At 36.9% G+C, this 25,488-nt stretch overlaps 1 protein-coding gene across 1 annotated transcript in view; it reads left to right on the top strand.

Moving 5' to 3' along the window:
* The window catches only part of CTNNAL1 (catenin alpha like 1), a 58,051-nt gene that overhangs the window by 26,676 nt on the left and 5,887 nt on the right, over positions 1-25,488 (top strand). Inside the window, exons 3-12 of the mRNA XM_030241791.2 lie at positions 847-1,034; positions 6,258-6,377; positions 8,549-8,638; positions 8,936-9,106; positions 10,146-10,346; positions 12,218-12,304; positions 15,291-15,449; positions 16,883-16,975; positions 17,274-17,424; positions 23,196-23,233. Of these exons, the coding sequence (XP_030097651.2) occupies positions 847-1,034; positions 6,258-6,377; positions 8,549-8,638; positions 8,936-9,106; positions 10,146-10,346; positions 12,218-12,304; positions 15,291-15,449; positions 16,883-16,975; positions 17,274-17,424; positions 23,196-23,233 (1,298 nt within the window). The remainder of the gene's footprint in view (positions 1-846; positions 1,035-6,257; positions 6,378-8,548; positions 8,639-8,935; positions 9,107-10,145; positions 10,347-12,217; positions 12,305-15,290; positions 15,450-16,882; positions 16,976-17,273; positions 17,425-23,195; positions 23,234-25,488) is intronic.

The raw sequence follows: 25,488 nt of genomic DNA on the forward strand, positions 1-25,488 counted from the left end.
TGCTCTCTCTTCTGTATTGCACTGCTATCTAAGGTACTCCAGAAGATTCAATTGGATATGGTCTGTGTTTCTCTCTCAGATAAGAAAATCCATTAGCTGCAGTGGATGTAGAGTTTTTACCTGCATAAAAAAATAAAAGTGGTCAATTAAGCCTTTTTAACTATCTATTTAACTAAATCCAAGTTGAATAAAAAGATGGTGATGAACCAAAAATCAGTGCTTCCTTGCCTTTTTTTTCCTCTCCTGTTTCTGACAGTGCCCTGTTTAGTGGCCCTCCTTTGAATATGAAGTGCAGTAGTCTCACTATAATGCTTCAGTCCTCTAAGTCGTAAAGTTTCTGTTTGGGGTCTCTTTATTATTCATGCCTGGAAATTTCTACAGGAATAGGAAACCTATAAATTATAGGAATGCTAATTGAAATTTGGAAAGTGGAGGGGAGTTTATAGTTCTTTCTTCCTTGCTGCATCCCACTCTTTCAGTGGATTGATGCTGCAAGTGTGGATACTTTGGCTATTAAAATCAGAAAAATACCTCCCATGAATGTTTTCTCCCTCCACACTCCCTAATTCTGCCCATCACTCCCCCCTCAAATAGCTGTAGATTACTGTAAGGAAATTAGTTTATGTTACAGATTGAAGAATAAGGTAGTAGTGAATAGTAATCTACATTTAAATATGGAGAGGGTGCCACCAGCAGTCAGTCAAAGGAAGTAAAGTGAAATAAAAAGAGTTGTAGATAGCTCTGAAATTTTCTTATCCCTCAAAGGTAAAAGTTAAGAATGCTTAATAGCCCAGTATCTTTCTTCTAAGTATGGAAAGTCACTTTACTTTTTTTTTTTCTTTCTAGGTGAAACAATTGCACAGCTTACAGATGTGGCAAGCTTGGATCATCCAGAATCTGATAGCCACATAACAATCTTTACGGACAAAACGGGTGTGGTAAAAGCTGCAAGGTTGCTGCTTTCTTCTGTCACGAAGGTGTTGGTGTTAGCAGACAGAATTGTTATTAAGCAAATTATAACTTCCAGGAACAAGGTATTGTAACTTCTTTTCTGTTCTGTTTTACTGATACCTGTAGTCAGTGCAAAAGAGTGGTGGTAAATGTGATATTGTCATTGTCTCTTTGGAGGAATTATAAAATAAAGAGATAAAAATTAGTGTCTTGCTCATACTTGTTTACTTACCCGGTATCTGACAGGGGATGGCTATAAGTCAGTAGGATTAAAATAACAATTTTTGATTCTGCATTTTATGTCACCCACATTGCTTTATTCACTTATGTTGGAGAAGATGCTGTGTTACTGCTTTTTTAACTTAAAATTTGCAATGAGGTAAAAAGTGTGTCTGTTAGTAAAATGGTCAGTAAATCTTCTACTTGCTAATGACAGGATGTTTGTACTGTCAGGATCAAGACAAGGAGAGCATTATGGGATTTAGGCAAAAACCTGTGAGGAATGCACATTATGTCTGTGCCAGTGAAGTGAGGTTTACAGATTAAGAGGTTTTTGTTCAGTTTAACTTAGGTCTTGAAACTTAGGATGAAACTTCTTGGTTGGTTTAAATCATCTGTGAAGGCCCATATATTAGACCTCAAATATAATCTGTTTTATGCAGTGCAGACTTCACTGCCTTGCCTGTAGGATATTCTTCCATTTTTTTCTTCACAATGTGCTAAAACAAAAATAGAAAAATCCTGTTTGAAAAATGAGAACCTGATAAGGCCTGGGGGTTTCCATTAATTTTGAGCTTGCAATCCAGAGCAGTGCCCCTCTTCCCACTTTTGACTCCTTATGCTGTCTCTCTTCCTTTGTCCTGGTTTACTTTCCAGACCCACTGGACTCTATTTTGCAGCACCTAGATCCAAGGCACTTAGTTCAGACCAGGATTCAAAACCAGTGAAATTACCTGCTTCTCTCTGACTTTAGACTTGTCAGCACTGATCTGCTGTCTTTGTGCTCATTTCTTCTCCCAGCTGTTGATTCAGTTGGCTGCAGTGTTATCAATATCAATTTGCTGAAATTCCTTGCAGCATTGGTCTTTTTTTGCACCGAAGACCAGAATGGTGTATTTAATACCTTTTGCTGATTTTCTGCTGTCATCTGCAGCCATGCAGCAATCCTAATTAATTTACCTTTCCAAAAATGGCAGGTTTAGGCTATGGAGCAACTGTGCAAGTGCACATATCATGAAAGGATAAGGAGGGATATATCCTTTCAGGAACAGGCTAGGTTTCTGGTAATTTTAAATATATATATATATATATATATGAAAATATTGTCATATACATACCAATGTGAATATAGTAAGCACAGATGAAGCATTTAATTTTGAAAGCATTTCAAGCAATATCATAGTCCAGAGTAAGTGTATCAGACTCTGACTGCCATAGGCACAGAATTGTAAAATATCCTGAATTGAAGGGGCTCTTGTAAAATATCCTGAATTGAAGGGGCTCAAGTCCAACTCCTGGCCTTGCACAGGACAGCCCAAGAGTAACACCATATGCCCAAGAGCACTGTCTAAATACTTCTTGTCAGACTTGGTGCTGTGACCCTTCCCTGGGGATCCTGTTCCAGTGCCCAACCACCTTCTGGGTGAAGAACCTTTTCCTGATATCCAATCTAAAACTCTCCAGATAAAACTTCAGGCCATTCCTTCAGGTCCTGTAACTGGTCCTGTCGCAGAAGAGTTCAGTGCCTGCTGCTCTTCTTCCCCTCACAAGAAAGTTGTAACTGCAAAGATGTCTCTCCTCAGTCTCCTCTTCTCCTGAAGAGACCAAGTGACCTCAGCTGCTCCTCAAACAGCTTCCCCTCAAGGCCCTTCACCATCTTCATAGCCCTTCTTTGGACATTCTCTAATGGCTTAATATCTCTCTTATATTTTGGCACCCAAACCTGCCCCCAAGCACTGGACATGAGGCTACCCCAGTGCAGAGCACTTACCTGTTGCCAACATATTTTATGAAAAATCCTTTACTTAGGATTTTTCCTTTCCTGAGAGTTGAGAAGCCTCAGAACAAACTAAACAATTCTTATCTGCTGCTGTGGAATGCCACGGGAAAATCTGTGATTGGCCCCGTCGGACTGTTTCCAATTAAGAGCCTATCACAATTCACCTGTTCGGCCCGTCTCGGGCTGAGAAGACTTCAGTTTACACATTCTTTTCTATTCTTAGCTTAGCCTTGTAGTGAAACCTTTCTCTTTACTCTTTTAGTATAGTTTCTATATCTTATATATCATATCATAATAAATCAAAGCCTTCTGATACATGGAGTCAACGTTGTCGTCTCTTCCCTCATCCTGGGACCTCAGAAAACCCTGTAATACTTACCCAGCTGTCAGTGCTGTGCCTGATGCCCCCCAGGACACAGCTAGTCTTTGGGATCTCCTGGGGTTTACTACATTCTCCCTTCTGTGCATAGTGCACATCTGGGAAAGTCTGCTTTTGTCTGTGGTACCAGCAGAGCAATTCACATCACTCCAGAACCGGATTAAATAAATGGTGTTTTATACAGGCCTAATATTTATATATGCCCTGATTGTTATTCTAAGTACACTCCTGAAAAGTGTGTAGAGACACTGCTACGAAGAGACACTGCTATGATGGATAGCAAAGAGGTTCTTGCTGTAGATGACTTTGTGGTAGAGCGATAATACGGGCAGGGATTTAAGAAGTGCACACAAATACTCTGAGACAGTGTAGTATAATATGGCAAAGAGGATGGAAAGGTAGGAAGAGGCTCATCGGTACTCCCAACTGGAGAAGATTCTGGCTTCTTGAAATGCATCACTGTTCCGGAAGATCTCGGCTTCATTTTTATCTTAGAGACTGAATGCCCAATGTTAAACTTCTATTGCCTCTTTTTTTTTTTTTTTTTTTCCCCTGCCTATTTCTGAACACCTTTTTTTTCCCCATTGTCATCATCTTCCTCATGTGAGTAAAGAGTCAGTCAAGGGCAAAGGATAGAAGAAGAGATGAGTGGTGGGACATCCAATTCCTCAGACAAATGAAATGATTGAGATCTTCCAGAATGGTGATCTGTTCCAGAACCCAGCCTCTAGCTGATGATCCCCAGTGATCCTGTTCCTGCTTCCACATTCTCTTTGCCATCTATGCTGTCCTTGTGTTCTGGGATTGCATACATTTTCTTCCATATTTGCCCACATCTTTCCTACCTTACAAAATCAGCTTCATTGTCCAACAGACTTAGTCACTGCATCGGTGAACTTAAGGTTTTGCTTCACTCACTGTCACCAGTCAGGTTAGCAGAGCCAGAACAATAAGCAGGGAAATGACAGATAGTGGGGGAGTTGCTGCATTGTTCATTTTGGATCAAAATATGGATGTGCCCCGAAGTGATGTCGTCCTATGACTGCTGTTTGCAAGGCGACATTAATTCTGCAGCAGTAGCTGTGCATTACCTAGTGCTAACTTAGATGTCAATAAGAGCTTAAAGCTTTGGGGTTTTTTACATTTTTTTTAAACTTTTAATTAATAGATGTATGTCTTCATTGCCATCTGCATGTTTCTTGTTGAAAAAGCTTTAAAATTAAAAATTATAAAGACATCATAGGTATTTTGCATTGTATCAGCATCTTGAATAAGCTTTAGACAAATTTAGAGCTGTCTGTACAGTTTTTTGGAATGTCATCTCTGCCTGGGATGTCTAGAATTATTTAATGTAATGGAAATGCATGTGCTTTCACTGTAATTTTTATTTGACAAGAAATTCGTCATGAGAGAAACACAGAAAACTGCAACATAGTTGTTTGCAACCAAGGTCAGACTCATAAAGTAACACATTTTATTAAACCTAAAATGTTTGAGCATCATTAATATTTCTTTTTATCTATTATTAGAAGAGAAAGTTGGACCTTAGCTTGTATGTTTTTCTCTTTTCTCCATATTTGCTTTTCTACTTCCTCACTTTCCCAGTCCTGTGGTTCTCTCCTTCTTCCACTCTCATACTGCTATTTTCACAACTTTATGCATCATCCTTCCAAGTCCTTTGTACTCCAGCCTTTCTCTTATATCAACAGCCCAGTCAGGAAGACTCCTTCTTTCTGCAGCCTTTATGGGACTGCCCAACACAATATACTCAGACAGATTGCTGCAGTCTGATATTGCTTGATCAAGCAATATCAGACTGCAGCAATCCACAGCAGTCGTAGTGGGACATTTGCTTTACTTAGGTTACAGCTGAGATTGAGTGGCTGCTCTGCCACAAACAAATGGGCGCTTCTAGGAGAGTTTGCTAGGGTTGCAGGGAAGGGGGAGTTTGTCATTATCAGGTGTGTACACTGTCTTTGTAGTTGTGGGGAGTTGCTTTTGGCTTAGAAAAGGAAAAATCAGTTGAAGTTTCTCCCTTTCAAGTACAGTCTGTTAAATTTTTATGTGGTGTTTTATCTCCAGTCTGAAAGACAATGCAGAACTGCTTTGAGTGTTTTCCCTTCTAAAGACATTTAGTGGATTTGAAAGATCACTTTGAGATTAGCAAGTATATGTCTAACCTGAAAAATTCAGATGTTAATTTCTGTTATAATCCATAATGTAGTGACTTCACAGGATACCCTTCAGTAATCAGTAATTTATAAGCTCTCTGATAGTCTTTCTGAATGTTTAAAAAAATGCTGATTTTACATGCTTTTACGTATCTCGAGTAAGAATTTGGAACAACTTAAGTTTTTTAAGCTCTTTGTTTTATATGCACCTGATAGAAGTCTCCACAGTTAGAGTAGGTTGTTATGGAAAGTACAAAACTATGTATTCACTTATTTCTAACTTTTTTGTTCAGTTTTGTTGAGTTCTGTTGCTTTTTTTTTTTTTTTTTAATATACAGAGCCACCGAAACATATCTGTGTAACTGTGATTTTAGACTTTAAAAGTTAGGCATCTAAAATGGAGAGTTACAACATAGGGGTATCATCTGCTCTTGTTACTGTCATATTAAATTTAAAACCACATTTTTTCCTGAATCTGGAAGCTGAATCCATTAATACTGTTACTCTTCATATTGTGAGGAGCAAGGAAGATGTTTTTTGAGGGCTGACAACAAATGACTCACTTTGAATGAAGCATGATAATTAACTTACATTTGATTTCTGGCTGTTGAGTTATTAATGCTTAAATTGTGACAAAATATATACATTTTAAACTACACATCTTAGGAGTGTCTGTAAATAATAATACTCCTAGTTCAATGATAATGCTTTTTGTTTGGCATCTTGGTAATCTACAGCATTTTCCCGTATCTTGCAGGTTCTTGCAACAATGGAACAACTAGAAAAGGTCAGTAGTTTCCAGGAGTTTGTACAGATATTCAGTCAATTTGGAAATGAAATGGTGGAGTTCGCCCATTTAACTGGAGATCGGCAAAATGTAAGTATTAGAAAGAAGTTTTAAGAGATGTTGCACAGTATCGCCTTCATCTTGTTATCAGGAAGGTATGGCTTCTTCTGGGATGATAAAAGAAAACGAAACAATTGCTGGTGTCCTGTCTCTGGAACCTGCCCTCTCAGTGCTCCACCCAAAACACATTTTTTGATTTTAAAGCTCAGCCTGAGAAATATGGCTGCATTGTTTGCCCTGCATATCTTCCAGAAGCCTGGTTGTGTGTTATTTTCGTTGTCTTTTGGCTTCAGTCACTTTCTTTTGGCTTTAAGTTTTCTGGCTCATTACTCTGGTAGAGAGTTTGTCTGTTGTTATTTGACAGAAATATTTGATGTTTGCATGTAGTGAAAGGACTTCATTATCTTAAAAAACTCCAGAGGGATTCTAATAGCATCTGCTTGGTGGCTTGTTAGAGTTTGGTTTTTTTAATATTATTCTTCAGAAATATTTTTCTAGGTTTAGGTTGAAACCTTCTTATGTTAGGGCAGTGAGTTTTTAGTTCTCACAGGCTGCTACTCTTTCAAAGCCTTTCATTCATACTGGAAGCTTTTTTCCCCACTACTTCCATGTAAATTGAAGGGTTTGCTGAGGCTTAAAACTTCTGCTGTGAGCTTTATTTGATAATCCAATCCTCTGTTCAGAGCTAAACCAGGGTTTGGTGTAAATATACAGAGTCCCTAATATCCAGTAAAATTCGGAATTCCGCTTGTATAAACAAATTAGCCAACATCATGTGTTTCCTTTTACTGTTGACGTGTGCATGCTTGGTGTCAAAGAACCATTGCTGGGAAAGCTACTTAAAGGAAATACCTGCTTAGAAATGAACTCTTTTTTTTTTTTTTTCCTGAAGTATTTTTTTCCTTGAAGCAGTTGTTCCTTTGAAAGGGAAACGTGCATTATTAGGAAGTCATAGTCACTTTTCAGCTATGTTGAATTTTCAGTGTTAAGTGGTCTTCTGCTCTCCCCTCCTTGACTACTTGACTCTTTTGGCAAGAGTGCTACATTACCACTTTTTCAATTGTGTCAGGGTTTTCCTGATGTGCTCAGTTTACAGCGTGTAGACTTCCATGTGGCACTACTGGTTTTATGGGGAGGAAGCATTCCCTCACAGGATTTTTAAGTGTGCCATAAATTCCTGACTGCCATCAGATTTATAAGAGTAATGTCAGAATTTCAGAAATCAACTGTTTTCTTGTTTCGTTGTTTTATTGGTTTGGTTTTTAATGTGAGTTTAATCTTAAAGATTTTCTGTAGTTGCTAAATACAGACATTATAAAAATGTCAAAACAGGCTGCTACTGTTATTTATCTGGGTTTTTTTGTTAATCTAGGGTATATTAGGATTAATTACATTCTGTAAAGCTTCAGCTGGTTCCATTCAGTTGCCTTTTTGACACTCAGCACTCAGCTGTCTTTGTGAGCAGTGAGAAGATTGCAGTTGTAGCTTTCTTAAATTCTTCCCCTTGTTAGACCCTCTTGCATGTTGAGGGATTCATGTCTTGCCCTCTTCCCCTACATCCTGGTTTGGAGTGTAAATTCTTATATTTTGATGAACTTTGCTGGGGGTATACTTCAGTTTTGCAGATGTATCCATCTTTTCCTGTAAAGTTCTTGATAAGTTTCTGTACTCAGAGCAGAGACATACCAAGGAATTGCTTTTTCAGCCCGTTAAGACTTTTTTTATTACTGCTATGTAGCAAATATAACACTGAAGTAGAGAAAATATTTAGTTTACATTTCCTCCACTGCAGTATAATGAAAATCAGGTGTTCTCTGTTTCTGCCTTACCCTCCCCTCAATTTCAGAAAAGACTTCTTGTCAGCTATTCTTTTCACCTCATTTTTCTGTTTTATGAATAATGCCTTATGATAAAGGTATCAAAATTAGCAACAGTTTACATAACATGCTCTGTATCTTGGAGATCTTCCTTCTTTGAAATCTGAGTTGAATAGAGTCAAGAATAAATGCATAAATTGAAGTCTGTCTGAAAAGTAACTTCTAGATCATGACTTAGGCTGAAAATAGCAGAAATTTGTCAGAAATTAGAAAGCTTTGTCACAACCCATTCACCTGCAAGAGTTCTTTTTCTTTAATATAATCTATAATATTAAGTTAATATTATAGATACTTTATAATATTTGGGTCTTTTTTGGTGTTTAGGATTTGAAGGATGAGAAGAAAAAGGCTAGAATGGCAGCATCTAGGGCTGTTCTTGAGAAGTGCACTATGATGCTTCTGACTGCTTCAAAGGTGAGTGAGTTTGTGCACCCTTACACAACTTGGTTAAATCACAGAGCATGGTATCTGCCATGAGAGCTGATTCTCCTCTCTCACTCTCCCACTTCAGATTCCATGCTAAAGTGTAAAGAATGAGGAAAGAAAATCTTTATATTCTGAGTAATGGTGTGAATTCAACTTAACAGCAGTTTAACAGAAAGAATTCCATATTCTAAAATAATTTTTCAGACTTGCCTTAGCAGGAAGCATTCATTTCAACATACTCCATGTGTACTCTTTCATAATAGTTACTCTACTTTCTTTAAAAAGACTTGTCTAAGGCATCCAGACTGTGAATCTGCTCGTATTAACAAAGATGGAGTTTTTCATCGGATGAGACTAGCTTTGGAACAGGTGATAGAAATTGTAACTGACTCTAGACCAAGTGGAGAAAATGAAATGGCCCCCATCAGCATATATTCTGGCATCAAAGAATTCAAGGTAAGAGTAGAAATAATACTGTTTTCTACAGCCAATAAAGTACCTCTTAACTAGGATTTTGGGGGAAAAAAAGTGATTTTAGATTTGAGATCATGGAGCTGCATCTCTTGAGAGGTGTTGACTTAAATAACTGTCCCAAAATGTTAAAGAATCTCTCAAGAAGTGACTATAATTTAATTGTCATTGCCAAAATACAGCTTTCCTTCTGAATCACTATGCATTCAGAACTGTAATATACAGTAGAGGTAATGCATTGACATTGAATATACTGAAGTATCAGGATCTGTTCAGACTTTCATTAAAATAGTTGTTGTTTGAGAATTCTTGCTTTTTAAGTGTTAATGTTTTTAAAATTGCATGCAACAATATTCATACAAACATTTAAAAGAGCAAACTGTCATTTAAAATAAATGTTCTGCATTGAAATTGTATCCTGTAGCTCAATGGACTTTTTTCCTCATAAAGGCTTTTCTAAATTTCATACTCCATTAAGAACAGTTAATGAGCAACCATGGCTTACTGCTTTTGAGTGTGTCACTTTGATTCAATTTATTTGTTTATCCATTTCCCCTCTTTGAATTTCCACTGAAATCTTTTGAGAGTGCCCCAAAGTATTAAATTTGCTACATTCACATTTTTAGAAAACTACTCAAAATGGATTACATGGATGGGGAAGGATCAAACAAAATTGGAACATATATTTAATTTCTGAAACTTCCTGAGCTTAGAAACTTTTTATTGACAGCAGTAGAACAATAATGTATTTGCTGTTATTCCTGATAAGGAATACAGTGACATATATGCTGCTATTCCTGATAAGGGGTTAGTAAACTGCTGATTGTATTATCACTTTTAAGAAACATCCCAAACTACAGGTTAGGACACAAGCAAAAATTGTTGGATTATTTTGAACAGAAGGGAGTAATTTTAAAAAGCATTAGGGAGAAAAATAAAATGTAAAATGATAGATCTGCTTTCTGCATTTTCGTCACAACTATATCACATAAATTCTCAAGGAAATTATGTGGTTTTTTTTCAGAATAAGGTTGAAGGTCTCCGTGAGAATCTTTATTTTCTCTCAAAAGAGAACCTTTCAACAATGCTGGAAGTTATCCTGGAGCATACAGAAGACTTCACAGACTCTGCCTATACCAGTCATGAGCACAGAGAGCACATTTTGGAGCTGTCTAAACAAGCTAAAATGGAACTAGAGCAGCTGGTTTCAGTGTGGATGCAAGCTGTAAGAGCTTTTTAGCAAAGTAAATCTTTTCATCTCTACTTTGAAAAGAAATTTTGAATGCAGTCTTTCTTCTGGTCCAGGAAAAGAGAACTGGGTGTATTCCTCACAGTGGGAGCTGATCAAGGAAGCCACAGTTTGTTCTGTGCTTTTGCAGCTTCCATATGTTCTGTCCTCCCCCTACCCCAGTGGTATTGCTTCATTGATTCTTTGATGGCTAAATTAGGCTACTGATGGCAGTAGACTAATTTTAATGAAGATGTGAGTGGAAACAAGGCAGTGAACAGAAGTATCACTGCACGGTCTTAAACAGCGAAGTCTTTTGGTGGAGTAGTTCAGAGATTTCAGTTGTCTTGATCCCATAGCTGTGACCACAGTTTTCTTTCCTGTTTTCAATGGAAACAGTTAAGCTATTGGAAAGGGAAACATTGTAAAAAAGTGCCTGGCTCTTAATATTATGGGGAGAGAAGAGAAACAATAAGGCTACTTTTGTTTGTCCTTTTTTACATTTTTTAAATGATGGTAGCTTTTAGAAAAGAATCATGTTAAGCCTGCTTCTGTCATTTGTCTTACTTGTTCCTTGAAAATGATAGAAGATACATGCAAAAGGGGAAGCAAAAGCAGAGATGGAAAATGCAGCATCTGGTTTTGATGTTGACTTGCTTTCAGTCTTGCTCCTGGGGATATGTGTAGCACAAAGTCTTATCAACACTCTGAAATAAGGCAGATGTGTCCTGGTATAGGATATTTACTTAACTGAGTGAATTTCTTATGAGAAAGGATTTTTGTTCCTTTTTTCCTCTTTGAATCAGGTACTGCTGTCAGGTGTTTTTAATGCAGTAGTGTAGTTTGAAGGGCATATAAATCTTACTGATAATACAGAATATTGTTATGACAAACAAGACACATACAGAATATCAATTGCATGGACTCCCTTTAACTATAGGAGCTAAACCTGTGTTTAGCTTGGTGTTGGTTGTTAGCCCTGGTAGGCAGCTGTGCAAACACTGCTCAGCAGTAACTAACACTGTGTTGTCAGCACTGCCTTTATCACAAATCTGAAGCAGCAGCATGCCAGATTTATAAAGAAAGTTAATTCTATCCCAGCCAAAACCAGGATACATGGTTATTTCTTAGCTCTGTTACTGGTGAAAAATAGTCACCTCTAAATAATTTACAGGCTACATTTCAAGAGATAGAAAAGAGAGCCTAGTTCAAGATTATGCATATATATGATCTGTGAAAATACTTGGACTTGCACATGTGTGCTTATGCATTAAGAATTTTCATTAATAAATAACCCAGCCTAGCTGTAACTAAAGACACAGAAGCAGGTAAAATAATAACAGCTCACTGATGTGGATATTTGATTTCAGCTCAACAGTTTCATTGCAGGGTAAATGTTCTGAAGAACCAATCTTATAATTCAATATAAAACATTTGGTATAACATTTTTAGGTACCACTTTATTTTAAAAGGGTGTTTACATTTAAAAAAAAGCCTTAAATGCTTGTTTTACTTTAGGATGGTCAGGTAAATGATTTCTGGCAGATGTCAAGGAAACCCTTTTCCTGAAAGAAGCTCAGTGAGGTTTAGAAATAAATTCTTGTTGAACACAAGCAGTCAAATTCTTGTTGAACACAAGCAGTCAATCAGATTGCCTCACAATTGGTTTTAGATTTAATTTGGTGATAAATGTTTCTATAAAAGAATTTTTCTAGTAGAATATACACAGGCTGGATAAGTGAGAGCATTTCATCTAGAAAGAAAGGGCTGTCTTCTAAAGTTTCTTGAGCTTACGACATATGATGTCAAGGTGGGGTTTGCTGGGTTTTTTGTGTAATGTCTTGTTGGTTTCTTTCTTTGGTTTTTAGCAAAACCAAAAGGCAAAGGATCTCATGGAAGACTTGGAAGTAGCCATTTTAAAAATGTGCCAGTGCATGAATGAACTTAAAAGAGAGGTAAGTGCAGCTTAACCAAGATAAGGTGCATAAAAGTTTGAATTTCTTACTTTTTATACATGAGGTTGTAAAATGGGGTACTGTACCCAAGAAGACTGTTGCCTGCTTATAGACAAGAGTAACCAAATCAGAATTGCATCATGGAGCTGGCTACATCAACTTTGTCCTTACTGATTAGAAATCTGTTGGCTGCAAAGGCTCATTGCTAACCCAAAAAAGAAGTGTTTGGAAGCAAGTACTACCTATGTAGTCACTATTTTAAAGGTAAAGGCAAACTTCCCTTGGGGGTGCATACATCACTATTTGTAAATACATTTTCTTTTAGTTTGTGCCTAAATTAATAAATTACATTTGCAGTTCATTTGTATTTAACCTTTCCTATTGATTTCCTTAGCAGAAAGATGTTATGACAGTGTCTTATACTCAAGGCTTTTTTTCTCAGCAGTTGTCAGCTATGTATGTGTCTGTAGTAAATCATTATTCTTTTCTTAAGTGCAAATATGCTGAGGTCAGCTTGTATACACAGATGGAATAGCTGCCTCATTTGGTACATGGGATGGACTGCACTTGCTGGTCAGGGTCTTCACCCTTCCTAGTGAGGATAGCATTGGCTGCCTTGTCTGTTCCACTGAATTGAAGCAAATACAGAATCTGATTTCTGGCAGCTTCCTAAATATTTGCACATGATTCAGCTATCTTTTCAACTGCTTCAGATTGCTGATCTTTTAAGCAAATGGAGAAATGAAGATTAAGAACAGTGAGTTTCAACACAGAGCAGTGCAAACATGTTAGAGAAGTGTGGTGAACTTGCTTAGGCTGAGCTGTCAGCTGCTGTAACTGGAAAATCTCAACTGCTGAAAAAATCGTGCTCCCCTTTTTTACCATAGGCAGAATGAGAAATTTTGTCTTCTGGACTGTAATTCCTGCAGCTGTCCTGAAGATTTGAACAGTGCTTTCAATCTGTTTCAGTTTAGTTGCACTTCTGCTTTCAGGCAGAGTGTTGGGCTCCAGCAAATGGAGGATAGATAATTTTTGCGCTTTGATTATGTGCTGGTTTGTAATTTGGTCACCATTATGGAGGAAATAGGTAGCAGAGCTTTTCCAAAGAGGCTTTCACTTTGGAATGTAAGCACTTCACAGTACTCTGAGATTATCGTTTTTGAATAACATTGTTCCCAGGTGCTGAATGAGGTGGAAGAGTTCCCAGTCAAATTAGGATGTGACTATTTAATTGCATAGATCATAAAGCCACAGGTGGCTGGAATATATTGTGTGAAAGAAAGGATTCATGCTCTTAGAAGTCAGTTCAGAGAATTACGTTGTTGTTGTTCTCTGTATAGTGATTGAATTGATCCCAGAGTGGCCATGCTTCTGTACGTGGCTGAAGGCTGTCCTGTCAGTCTGACTTGGGGTGCCACAGTGTATCAGTCAGGATTTCTACTGGTTAAATTCAAATACTGTGACTATAATTACAATGTTTTTGAGAGCCTGAGTGGCTGAGAACAAAAGACAGCCTTATTAAAGTAGTTAACTCTCTGTCTTTTTATGGAAGAAACAGAAGTTTTATTCCTTTCTTGAGATGATTTTACCACTAATGATTAGAGACAGCATTAAGTAGAAGTATTTTTCTATTTTGGATCAGGATGAAAAGAATCTCTAATGAAAAGGTGATCCCTATGTAGTCTACATATAAATGAGAATTGCCAATTCCTACTCCAACATTACAAGCCTTTCAGATATCATTTCTTCAGAGCTGACTTCATTTCTGGGATTAATGATTTGTGCTAATTTTTAATGCCATGTGAGCAATGTTATATAAATAGTTTATAACAGGTTGTCATAGCTCATTTTTCCCCCTCGTAAACAATTGCAGCAGGTTTTGAAGCAATATTTCAGTTGTCTTTTGTGAAATTAAAAAATAAATCCAGAAGAACTTAATTCTGGATGGACAGGAAGTACTGCCAGAGGAAGGGGGTAAAAATGGAGCCCAGTGAATTAAAACCCCCAACATACCATTCCAGTAAACACTTCTCTACAGAGTGAGTTCCAAGCTCAGTGCATTCATAAGAGCTGGAAAAATACTTCCTCTTGAACACCAAGTTTGTTCTGTACTCAGTGTAGTCTAGTGAAGTGAGTGCAGTATTACAAGACTCACAATAGTCCTATGAGCATATTCTGCTATTTCTGAAGAGGTTGCTATTTTGGTTTTAGCAACATTCTTAAGATGGGGCTGACTGCAGGGTGCAGGTAATCTAGTGACAAGTTACTAGAACTAGCAGCAGCTGTCACTGATACCTGTTTTCAACCAGGGTCCTTCACAGGACAGTTTCTGAGTGTGTGTGTCTGGATTTAGAGATGTGTTTAAATGAGAAGCTTCTCCTTGCTTGTTGGGAGTGTAAGGGAGATTGAGACTTCTTCAAGACCCATCTCCTTGTAGAATGGGTGCTTTATACTTTCTTAAGGCTATGTCAAAAGCTGATTATATTCAAGCTTTTCTTTGCATCACTGATAAGTCTAATTTCTAATGTATTATAAATTCAGTTCTGGGTGGATTCAGTCTGATTTACCCAGTTCAATTTGTGTTCTTTAGGAGAAGTGGAATGGCCATTGTGCTTTGCTTATGCTGAACTTGGTGACCCACAGATTCATGCACGTGGTTTTTCCCCAGCTATAACATAATCAGAAAGCGGTGGTGTGATAAATTCATGGCATCATTTTACCCAGCTGCTCTTTTGTTTCTCTCCATATTTGGTTGTGAAGTTTTTTTGGCTTTTTGGGGTTTTTTTTATTGCAGTGGGTTTTATCTTTAAATAGTAATTGAAGAACTAAAACTGCAGTTAATGAGCAAGCTGTATATGAGCTTTCATGCCAGTAAAGTTTCTGCTTCTTGAAAAATTATTCTGTCTCTTAAGCTTGTTTGACCTGGTACTGGATAGATTTTTTTTTTTTGTTCCATGTTTTATCTCTCCTTTTAATGCAATTCAAGGTCCACAATGCAGCAACATCTCTGGCAGCAGATCTTCTGAAATACCATACAGATCATATGATTCTCAAAGCATTAAAAATCACAGGAGTAGAAGGAAATCTTGAAGCTGTAGCAGAATATACTTGCAAGCTATCAGAGCAGAAAGAACAGCTTGTTGAGGTGAGTTCACACCTGCTTTCATTGTATAGAACACTTAGAAAACGAGTGGCTGGATTTGCATCAGTCTGTTATTTAGGAAGGCTTTGGTCTGTGTTTTTGCAGTTTTATTTTACTTTCCTAATATGCTGTTGAATTTTGGATTGTTCTTGTCAGGGTCTGAGCCAGATACGTCACTGCGGCATGTTGTAGAAGGGATTTACATTTGTGCCCAGTTCTTTTCGTGGGTCTAGACTCAATCTGTATCTAGACATTTGTCCTAAAATATTAATTTAGAAAGTAAGTTTCTAGGTCCAAGAGGAAATTACCACCCCTTTCTTTCAAGCAATAGCTGAATCCAGGTATACAAGAATGCTGGAGATACACAGTTAAGTTTCTTAATGCAGTGAGTTTGATTTTTTTGAAGATTAGTCAAGAGGGCCACTGAAAATCTTCCTCCTTTGTGAAAAGCAGTGTGTGGAGGGTATGTCAAACACGTGTACCTTGTTGCTGTCTCTCTCACAGGTGAGCAGAGGCATCTATGCCAGCAGGAGACATACAAATATAGATCACTTTGATGTGAAGTATGGTGATGCCAGCAGCTGTACTTGCATGGTATCCAGTACTCCTTTCTAAAAAAATTATGATATACAGGGCTTGAGGATTCCTCCCAGAACTATGAATATGCAGAAGCAACACCCTTGAACTTCCAGGACTGGCAGAACAATGCTTTGAATTTTTAATTTCAACGTTAATGTCCCCTTGATCTAAGGCTATTTAGTGTTTTAGTGAGACATCAAATTTTTTTTTCAGGCATAACCAGAAGGTTAAATAGTGCTTGTGTGTGAGACCTTGCAGCATGTCTGATGATGTGCAATAAGTTTCATATGTGCTGTCTGTCTTAGAAATTCCTTTTGATCTGAAAACTTCCATGTTCCTTTCAACCCAAAGTTCACTCTTAAACTTCCTAAAAAAAAGATTAAGGAAACAGTATTACTTTCCTAGACTAATTTGACACTGATTTGCTCAAAGGTAATTTAGTCCATTGGATGATGAAAGCCTAAATTTTCCACATGGTTGCTTATTGCTGAATAAGCCTGTTCTGCTAAAGTTATTTATTCTACAGTTTTTCCAAGTTCTATATGTGTTTATTTTTTGTGTTTATTTTCAGTTTTATTCAGTCATAAATATGTGAAATTGTTTTTGTTTTAGTTTAATTTAGTTATTAAGGTTTTCCTTTCTCTCAGTGGTTTTCCACACCTTTCAAGGATTTAGCCCCATTATTATTATTAATTCTCCCTGAGAAGCACCCAGCTGTGCAGTCCCCAGTAAATATTTGAAAGACAACCAGTTACCTTTGTGTTTGTTTATACACCTTATTTTTGTAGGTACACCTTTAGTCACTACTAATAGATGCACAATTTTTACAATTCTCTTCATTTTTTTAAATAATTCAGATGTGTCGCTTACTGAGGCATGTTTCTGGAACTGAGCCCCTTGAGATAACTTGCATACATGCAGAGGATACCTTTCAGGTCACTGGCCCACAGGTATGTTCAGCTTTTAACTGGCCTCTTCTACTACACATAAATCAATAAAAATTACTTGTCTGAATTTTTAGGAGACCTAGTGTTTACCTGTCTAAGAAGGAATTTTGCTCTAATGCTGGGTGGGAGCTGAAAGAACACATAAGGAAGGTCATCAAGCCTGCAACTGTCAGATGAATACACTACGAAGATGTAATAGTAGCAGTTTAATTCTGTGCTTTGCCTGGGGAGGCATTTGTGAATTCATGTGGAACACTATGTACTAGGACTTACAGGAGCAAATGCTTTGTTCTTTGTCCAGATAATTTCTGCTGCAGAAACCCTGGCATTACATCCATCTAGCAAGATTGCAAAAGAAAATCTTGAGGTGTTCTGCGAAGCCTGGGAGTCTCAACTGAGTGACATGTCTCTCTTGTTAAGAGAAATCAACGATGTGTTTGAAGGAAGAAGAGGTAAGAAGGCAGTGTAGAAATAGAAAAATGTAACTTCAAATCTAAGAATTTTAAGTGTGATTTAGGAAGTTCTGTTTTCTTAAGAGTGGAGTGCAGTAAACAGTTCCACATCCTGTGGGATCTAGGTAGTAATATACAAATATGTTTGGTTTGTATAGATGTCAAATCAGGCTGCTTATTTGATTTTTTCAAATAAAAGCAACCAAATATTTAAAGGCCTGATTTATGTAAGATTAGCTATATTTAATTTTCTGCACTGGGATTAGTTCTAGCAAAATCAAATGGAATTATTCAAAGGAGACAAAAGTGTTTGACACAGCTCTTTGCCAGCAGTGTCCAAATACAAGGGGTGGTAGGGCTTTCAGCCACCCCTTGTTTTGTCTTGGGCATATCATCAATTCATGACAGTCAATATACAACTTGAATTGTGACATGTTTAATTAATGTCCTGTATTTGTGGAAAATGCATATATACATATATGTTGTATGCTGTCAGCTTGCCTTGTATTCACTTCATAATGTAGTGAATGTAGTTATTTGATTTTTAAACTGCTGTCCTTTCTCCGGGATGGAATTTCGACGACTCTGCACAATCTTGGGATATTTTCTCTGGTTGGTAAGTTTATTGGTATTTGTACAACATGTAAGGAAAAGCTTGGAATCTTAAGGAAAAAAAATTCTGTGTCTACTTTTAGCGTAGGGTAATTTACCTTTAAAATGGAAGGCATTTTGGTTTTCATTTTTATACCACATAATTTTCTTTCAGATTATGTCTTCAGTGTAGCCTGTCACACTTATAGCTGTGTCTTTGTTTCAGTCTTTAAGGTATAACTGCATACAGATAGAATGTAATATATAGTAATGCTGAATGTCCTGTATTTTTAAGAAAATTGCTCAGGTTTGAAAGCTTAGATTTAGCTAAATACGGGCACTTAATTTTTTGTATCCAAGATAGAGAAAATGTAAATCCTTATTCAGGTTAGATGACACTTTATCAATGATACAATACTTCATCTTGCTATTGAGACCTCTTTTAATTTTCAGACTTGATTTTGTAGTTTAAATTTCTGTTCTTGTTTTTTTGTGTGAGCAGTTCTTTGCTGCCAGCATTTTGAGCACAGTAGCAATCAATCACGGGGTTATCTTAAATTGTTGTTGCTGGTTGGTGAATGCGTGTGTGCCTGAGCCTCAAGACATGTAAAAAGAAAACATGTGTTGAAATTCTGAGTGAGTTTACAATAATTGTGTGTACTTCAGGTTATTGGCAGTTTGAGACTTCTGAGAAAAACATGATTGTTATCCCAGCTGTTCTTCCACCTTGGTCTGAAATACCACATAAATAGCCTGTTTATGGGCCTTTCAACTTTCAGCAGATTTGTTTGTTTGTTTGTTTTGGGAGCCAGGGTCAAACTCACTTTCCTTAAAGAGAATATATTATAAAATGGAAGCTTAAATTATGCTCTTATGCTGTTGTTAATTTGTTAGAATAAATTTGGAATCTTTAGGGCTGATCATGCAGTATCTGATTTTTTCCGTCTTCATACAATGGTCTAGCAAGGTTGAATGATAACTTTTTCTATATTTCTATCTATCTGTGTGTTTGTGTGCATACATATATAGAGAGAGATATTACTGTATCTAAAAATAATAGGGTGAGAATCATGCAGCCACAGCAAAGCATATCCTTGGCTCTCCAAACAAATTGTTCTTGATGTCAGATGCCCAGCCTCCTCTGTAGGTAATAGCTTTCTCTTGGGACTGCTGATGGCAGATACACATTTTCCATAAGTGGTGCTTTCCACTTTCTTTAAAGCATCATTTCACAAGGGCAACCCTTGCTTGAAGGAGGGAGAATGGGTGGGTGTTGCTCAGCAGGTTGGAAGCCATCATGAGTGATGCAGTGAAGACTTCTCTTGTTTGGCATAACCACACAAGTGTGTTCTTTAGTGGCTCTCATTTCCTCAGTCTGTTTTTCAGCATAAAGTGTTCTGATACCACCACTGGTAAGATACAAAGCATTGCCTGTGTTCTCTCTGTGGCCTTGGGTGCGTTAGATCTTGTATTGCGAAAACACTGTTAAGAAATCCCCATTTTTCTTGTCACATGGCCCAGCCTAGTTAGAGACTTTCCTCTGAATCTGGATTGTTTCATAGTAGCCACCAATTATGTTCTTAGAAGTAATTTGGTCTCTTATATCCACCTGTCTTCTACAAAGTTTTCCTCTCTATTGTGGGCTAATCTGGTTTTGTTTGTTTGTTTTCTCTTGTTTAGAGTGACTCTTGTCATTAAAAAAAAAAGGGAGGGGAAAACTCTCCCCCTAATACCCCCACCTTTTTTCTAGGAGAAAATACCCTGAAGTTACTTTTTGTTACTTCCAGCGTTTTTCTTCTCTGAGAAAACACAACTGGTGATCCAATAAATAAATGAAACTAACATATTTACTTGCTAAGAGATTATAGGAGTGGCACTCACAAAACTTTTGCCTCCGAACACAATGGAGTTTCACAATATTTGATAAGGCTTTATTCTCGTAATTCATGACACTTGTCTTAATGTTGAGGTTGTTAAAAGTGTCTTTATTTTACAGACTAAAATGTATCAAGTGCTTTATTCATAGTAAAATTGTGACTGTATGTAACAAGAGATAGAATTACAGTAAGAGGTATATTTTTTTTTCTTCTCAGTTTAAAATCTTGTATTTTTGTACTACCAATTTAAATGTTTGGCTTTGTTAGAGAGTTCAGAATACAGCTTAAGATGCAAAAATTGAATGGTGACTAAATGTGCTGGACACATCAAATAAAAGAAGCATTTTTCGGATTACACTAGAGTCATATTGTTTATACTCATTTCTTTATTTTCATGAGCAATTGCACAGCTCCTTTTCCAGTGTGTTTTTTAATGACATAAAATATTGAGCATATAAGATATTTCTCATGCTGAGGCTTGAAATGCACATGGGAGGAGCTGGATTTAGCTTGAAAGTGAAGCAATATTGTACTCAATTTTAATGAAATTATTCCAGAACATCATGCCCAAATTGAAAAGAGCTTCTCCAGGGTTGCAGGATTCACAGGCACGATGGGGTGGGGGAGGTTGGTGAGCACGGAACAGCTCAGTAACCCTCATTTTTATTTTGGAAATATTCCTGTGCTGTGCTGAATTGTACAGCAAGGTAGAGTTGTTCTTCTTTTGCTCAATCCTAAATCACCTTTTAATCCAGTGGTGAGAAGGCCTGTTCTCCGCAACATGTTGGTGTGTCCAGGCTGGGATGAGGAGGGTTGACAGGCTCCTTGTGAGGGTAACACTTCTCTCCTGCCAGGCATGGGAAGTTGATTCTGCCCACAGAGGTTCATTTCCATTTGATGCTTAACTGTAAAACCCTTGCATTTCGAGATGAACCACCTGATAAAAGTACCTTTCATCAATCCAAGCTGCTGGATGTCAGCCAAGCTCTTTTTTCTAATGTTTTGGGTTGAACATGGTGGAGAAGAACGTAAATAAGTGATCCTCTGATTTGCTGCTTTGTAACAGGGGTAAGAAGTGAGAGAACGGTTCCTGAAGATAGCATACTTCTCTGCTCTCCTCTTGTGTTTTGCCCAATTGATTTGAGAGGAGTTGAATGACCATGAGATTTCTGAAGGGCTGTAGGTGATGAATAGGTGATACAGATCAGAATTAGGAAGCTCAAATTCTAGGAAGAAGAGTGAAGCAGGCATGATGCCATACTCTCAGAGAAGAAGTGACATCAAAAGTGAGAATTGAAAGTTGAAATAGGGGTATTATAGAGGGAAAGTCAGGATTGGAACTAGTAGAAAGCAGAAAATTGGAAGACACAGAATGAAATAATGAAAATTGATTTTAATTGAAAAAAAATGAAAAGAGGAAAAACATCTTTAAGAAGAAACATTAGGATAAACAAAGGCAAAGTAAAATGTAAAGAAGACCATCATGTGGTGAAAAGAGCCTCTTGATATAATAGCAAATATCTGACACACAAACTAAGGAAACTAAATACCAAAAAAATTACATATATATATTCTGTTAATGGAATCAAATAAGAGTTCTGTGATTACACTGATGGAATTGGAAATTTTCTGATTAAGTAGGAGTATCTCTGACCTGAGTTGATCTGCTCCTTTGAAAGGTCTTGGTCTGGTGAAGTGTGTTTTTTGTATGCGTATTTTGTGATATGTAGAGTTTTTTAAAATGTTCAAGAAATAAATAGTTAGATCTTTCTTCTTTTTGAACATGGTGAGCAACAAAACCTTGCTAAGCCAAATAATTGGAATTACTAGAAGAGCAAAGGCAATTTTTATTTTCTTCTGTTTGCTACCACTTTCCATTTGGTTTCCATAATTCTGAATGCCTGCCCTGTGTGTGCAAGTACTGCATCATTGCGGTGAGCATTTTCACTCCATTTGTTATGTCAAAGCTTTCTGTGTTTGAACTTCTTAACAAGACCCAACATGTTTTTTACATAGCTCCAAGGAGATCTTTTATGCTGCAGCATTTAAAATTGCAAGTTCACTTTTGTTCTTGGTATGTCTTACATGCCCTTTAGCTGATGTTTTGATGTATAGGATGTTGTAAATGACTTCTCATAATTTGTATTGGTCTTTAGGGAGAAATCTTGCTTGGATACATGTTTGGGCAATTAATATCTGAATAACACTGCATTCTGAAAAAAAAAAAGGTCATACAGCTTGTGCTCTGTTAGCTCATTCATCTTTTGCAAAACTGCATAGGGGAAGGAAAAAGTGATCTTAGGAAGGAAGGTGCCATTTTTCCTATTTTTCAAGAGGGTTGAAGGACACTTGCTGGCATCCTAAAATTGTAGGAGACAGTTGCCTAGATACAGAGATTATGATCTTCCTGGTGTGTCAGGAGATAAAGGGCATGCTTTCAAAAAATCCTGAATGCACAAAAGAACTGTCTTTTGAGGACTCAGGATGGAATTTCTCTAGGAGCTGATACAAGAAGAGGAATTAACAATTGTAGCAACTGAATCTATTGTAATAAATGCAAATCTTCATAGACTATTATATCTTCTTGTAATTGAAACTCTAATCTTAGGCTGTCAGCCCAGGCAGTATTTCTTCTTAAAAATAAAGTCTTACCAACTTTTAGGTAACACCCAAAAAGGATTTCTTTCTTTCTTTCTTAATTTATTTTGCTCAGACTTGGAATATTGTAGGCTCCTACCAATACAAAAAACAATTCAATAAGTGTGTAAAATGCTGTAGAACTTCCTTCTTCATAAAATACAGCACATGTGGGATACGTATAGTACAACATGAGAGTTTTATTTGCATTACTTCAGAAAACCTGCCTATGTATTTCTCACTAGTAGCACTGTCTACTCCAAATTTCAGACTATTCAACCCATGCCAAGAAAAGCCATACATGGAGCTACATTTTTATGTTCTGTATTTTGCGACAAAATGAGTGCATGTAGCTAGTGAGTCATTAGAGAGAGTTGCTTTACTTTCCTTGTGAACTACATGCAGGAAACCAGAAATATTACTGAGGGGAATGTTCAGAGAAGCTTTCTTAATTGGCACTTACTAAAATCTGAGCAATACAGAGTTCTTGGCCTGTCTCTGAAAGCATGAGACAGGATCTTTTGCAGTATTCAGAGAGGAGGAATTACAGGTAAGTAATTTTCTTTTATAATACTGCAATTTAAGGAAGGATATGAAGCAAGGCATTTGATCCCACTGAATAAAATCTTTATATAAATTTGGTATAAACCTGTGTGTTCTTCATAGGAGAGAAGCGTGTCTACCTGTCACTGCCCAGACCAGGGGTAAGTTGCTTTTGGGTTTGTTGTGTTTACTTTGTATCTGATGTTCCCTGTTTGATTTCTTTCCCTGTCACAACTCAATGGGGACCTAACAATATCTTGGTAACATGCATCCTGACTGGATGGCTGACAGTAAAATTTCAAAGTTTGTTAATTTATTAAGTGAATAATAAAGAGACTGAAGACAAATGTAGCTAGTTATGTTTTGTGCTTTAATCACTTTGATGTACATAAACTTTAATTCCTGTTCATTAATTTTTTACCACATAATCTACTTCCATGCTGTTTAGTTAAAAAGTGCATTGTTGATATTAAAACAGTAGGAATATGCTGCAATATACTGAAAATTAAAAAATAAATCATACTACCAAGACTTAACATTGTAGCCTAAGTTAACCTATTTGGAATAAGGGTTCATGTTCAAGCCTGTTGTAGCCTTTTTAAATAATGGGCTCTTGTTTCCTTCCTTGATCTTAAGTGTGTTTAATATAGAGAAAAAAGTTACACCAAATACCCAGTTTTTAGGTGTGAGGTATTTAATATTTTTAGCTGATTATAATTGATATTACACTGTTTCTGAGAGCATCTGTGTGTTAGGAAGCATCCTAAATCTTGATAGTGTCATGTAATCAGTCATTTGATTCACTCGCTGTGAACTGAATCTTTCCATGGGTAGGAAAAAGGGAAAGAATGGTCTCAAAAGGTACAGTGAGCTCTAGCTTGTTTCTTTCTCTCCTTGCTTTTTTCCCTTAACCTCTAGAGGAATTTGGGTTTGAAATGGTCCTCTGTCTCTGTCTTCTGTTGTGCAATTCTACAGCTTCAAACACAATACAACTTCTGACTCTTAATAAAAAGAAAAAAGCTTTATAAATCCAATATTTATAAAAAAATTTTATAAAGCCAATCTGTGGATTTAAATAGAATATGCTAGGCTGCATGAGCATGGGTGAACTTCACAGTTATGGAACTAAATACTGAAACTTTGGATAGTGTTTCTGTCCCTGACCAGTTTGACTAAGACACATAACTTCTGGACATCATGATTTAGAGATTAAGTCTTTGAAGTCAGAGTCCCACTGATTCATATCTTTTTAAAAATGTTCAATAAAAATTTTGTGGTCAGCATTTAAACAGTTCTGCTTTGTATTGTTTGAAAGGTTGCTGCCTTCTTTTTGAGTTTTGCAAGATAGCTAACATTGTGGGGAATTACAAATGCATAGTTTGAAAGTAGACAGGAAATGTAGATTGCATCCACAGGACACCAGAGTTTTTTCACTGAGTGATTTCTTTGCCTAGCTGGTGCTCTGAGCTTTGGAATTGCTTCTCTTCCTGGTGTTGTTCCTCTCAGCAGAGCCTCTACTCCCTGTACTGCCACCACAGATCTGCTGTGCATGGCCGACGCCCACGCTGTCCCTGCACAGAGGCCACAGTGTTCCTGCCAATCTAATTAATCACATATTTTGTTACATCTGTTTAATTGCCACTGTGCTGCTTGCTGGTAATGAGTGGCACCCTAGACCATGCTGTAGATGAGGACCAGAGCAGCAGTGATGATTCATGTGTACTTAATGCATGTTTTTTCTTTATAGTTTAAAGTGTTGAATAATGTTTTAAAAGCAGAATAACGTATCTACTGATCTGACTTTTAATAATAGTACTATTAAAATAATGCAAGGGAACACTAGAGTGGAGAAAACAGCAAAAAAAAAAAAATCTGAGCTTTCTTTAGCTATTTGTGAATGGAAAAATTTATTTGTTGTAACCAATGCTGGTTTTCTTGAATAGCCTTCCTTGACTCTGCAGCTTAAATATTTGCCATACCTTCTAGATCAAAATTTGTGTTTACAAACAAATCTAGTTTGGTTTTGTCCTCCTTTCTTCTTTTAAGACTGCCTTGAAAACAGCATTTCTGAAATTGCATTTCTAATATGCAGTATAGTCAAATCACAATTAAGAGTTCAATCCTTTGTGCTAAATGTTTCAATATGAGATCAGCGTTTCTAATACATAGGCAGAATTGCAGTATCTAATCTGGGTAGATAGTCATAAGATTCAGAATATTTAAACATTTTTGGAAATGGGAAAAGAGAAATGGCAGAAAGTTAAACTGAGCACTAAATTCGACTAGGAACTTCAGTATGAGTACTTTTGCTCAGATTCTTGAAGTGAGAAATGGAAATGGGACCAGAATCTCATCTCTGATGCTGTTCACAATGAACAGTGTTGTTTCTTGGTTTTTTTTTTTTTTTTTTTCTTTT

Source organism: Serinus canaria, chromosome 2, assembly GCF_022539315.1.
Source record: "Serinus canaria isolate serCan28SL12 chromosome 2, serCan2020, whole genome shotgun sequence".
In the NCBI taxonomy this organism is placed as follows: domain Eukaryota; kingdom Metazoa; phylum Chordata; class Aves; order Passeriformes; family Fringillidae; genus Serinus; species Serinus canaria.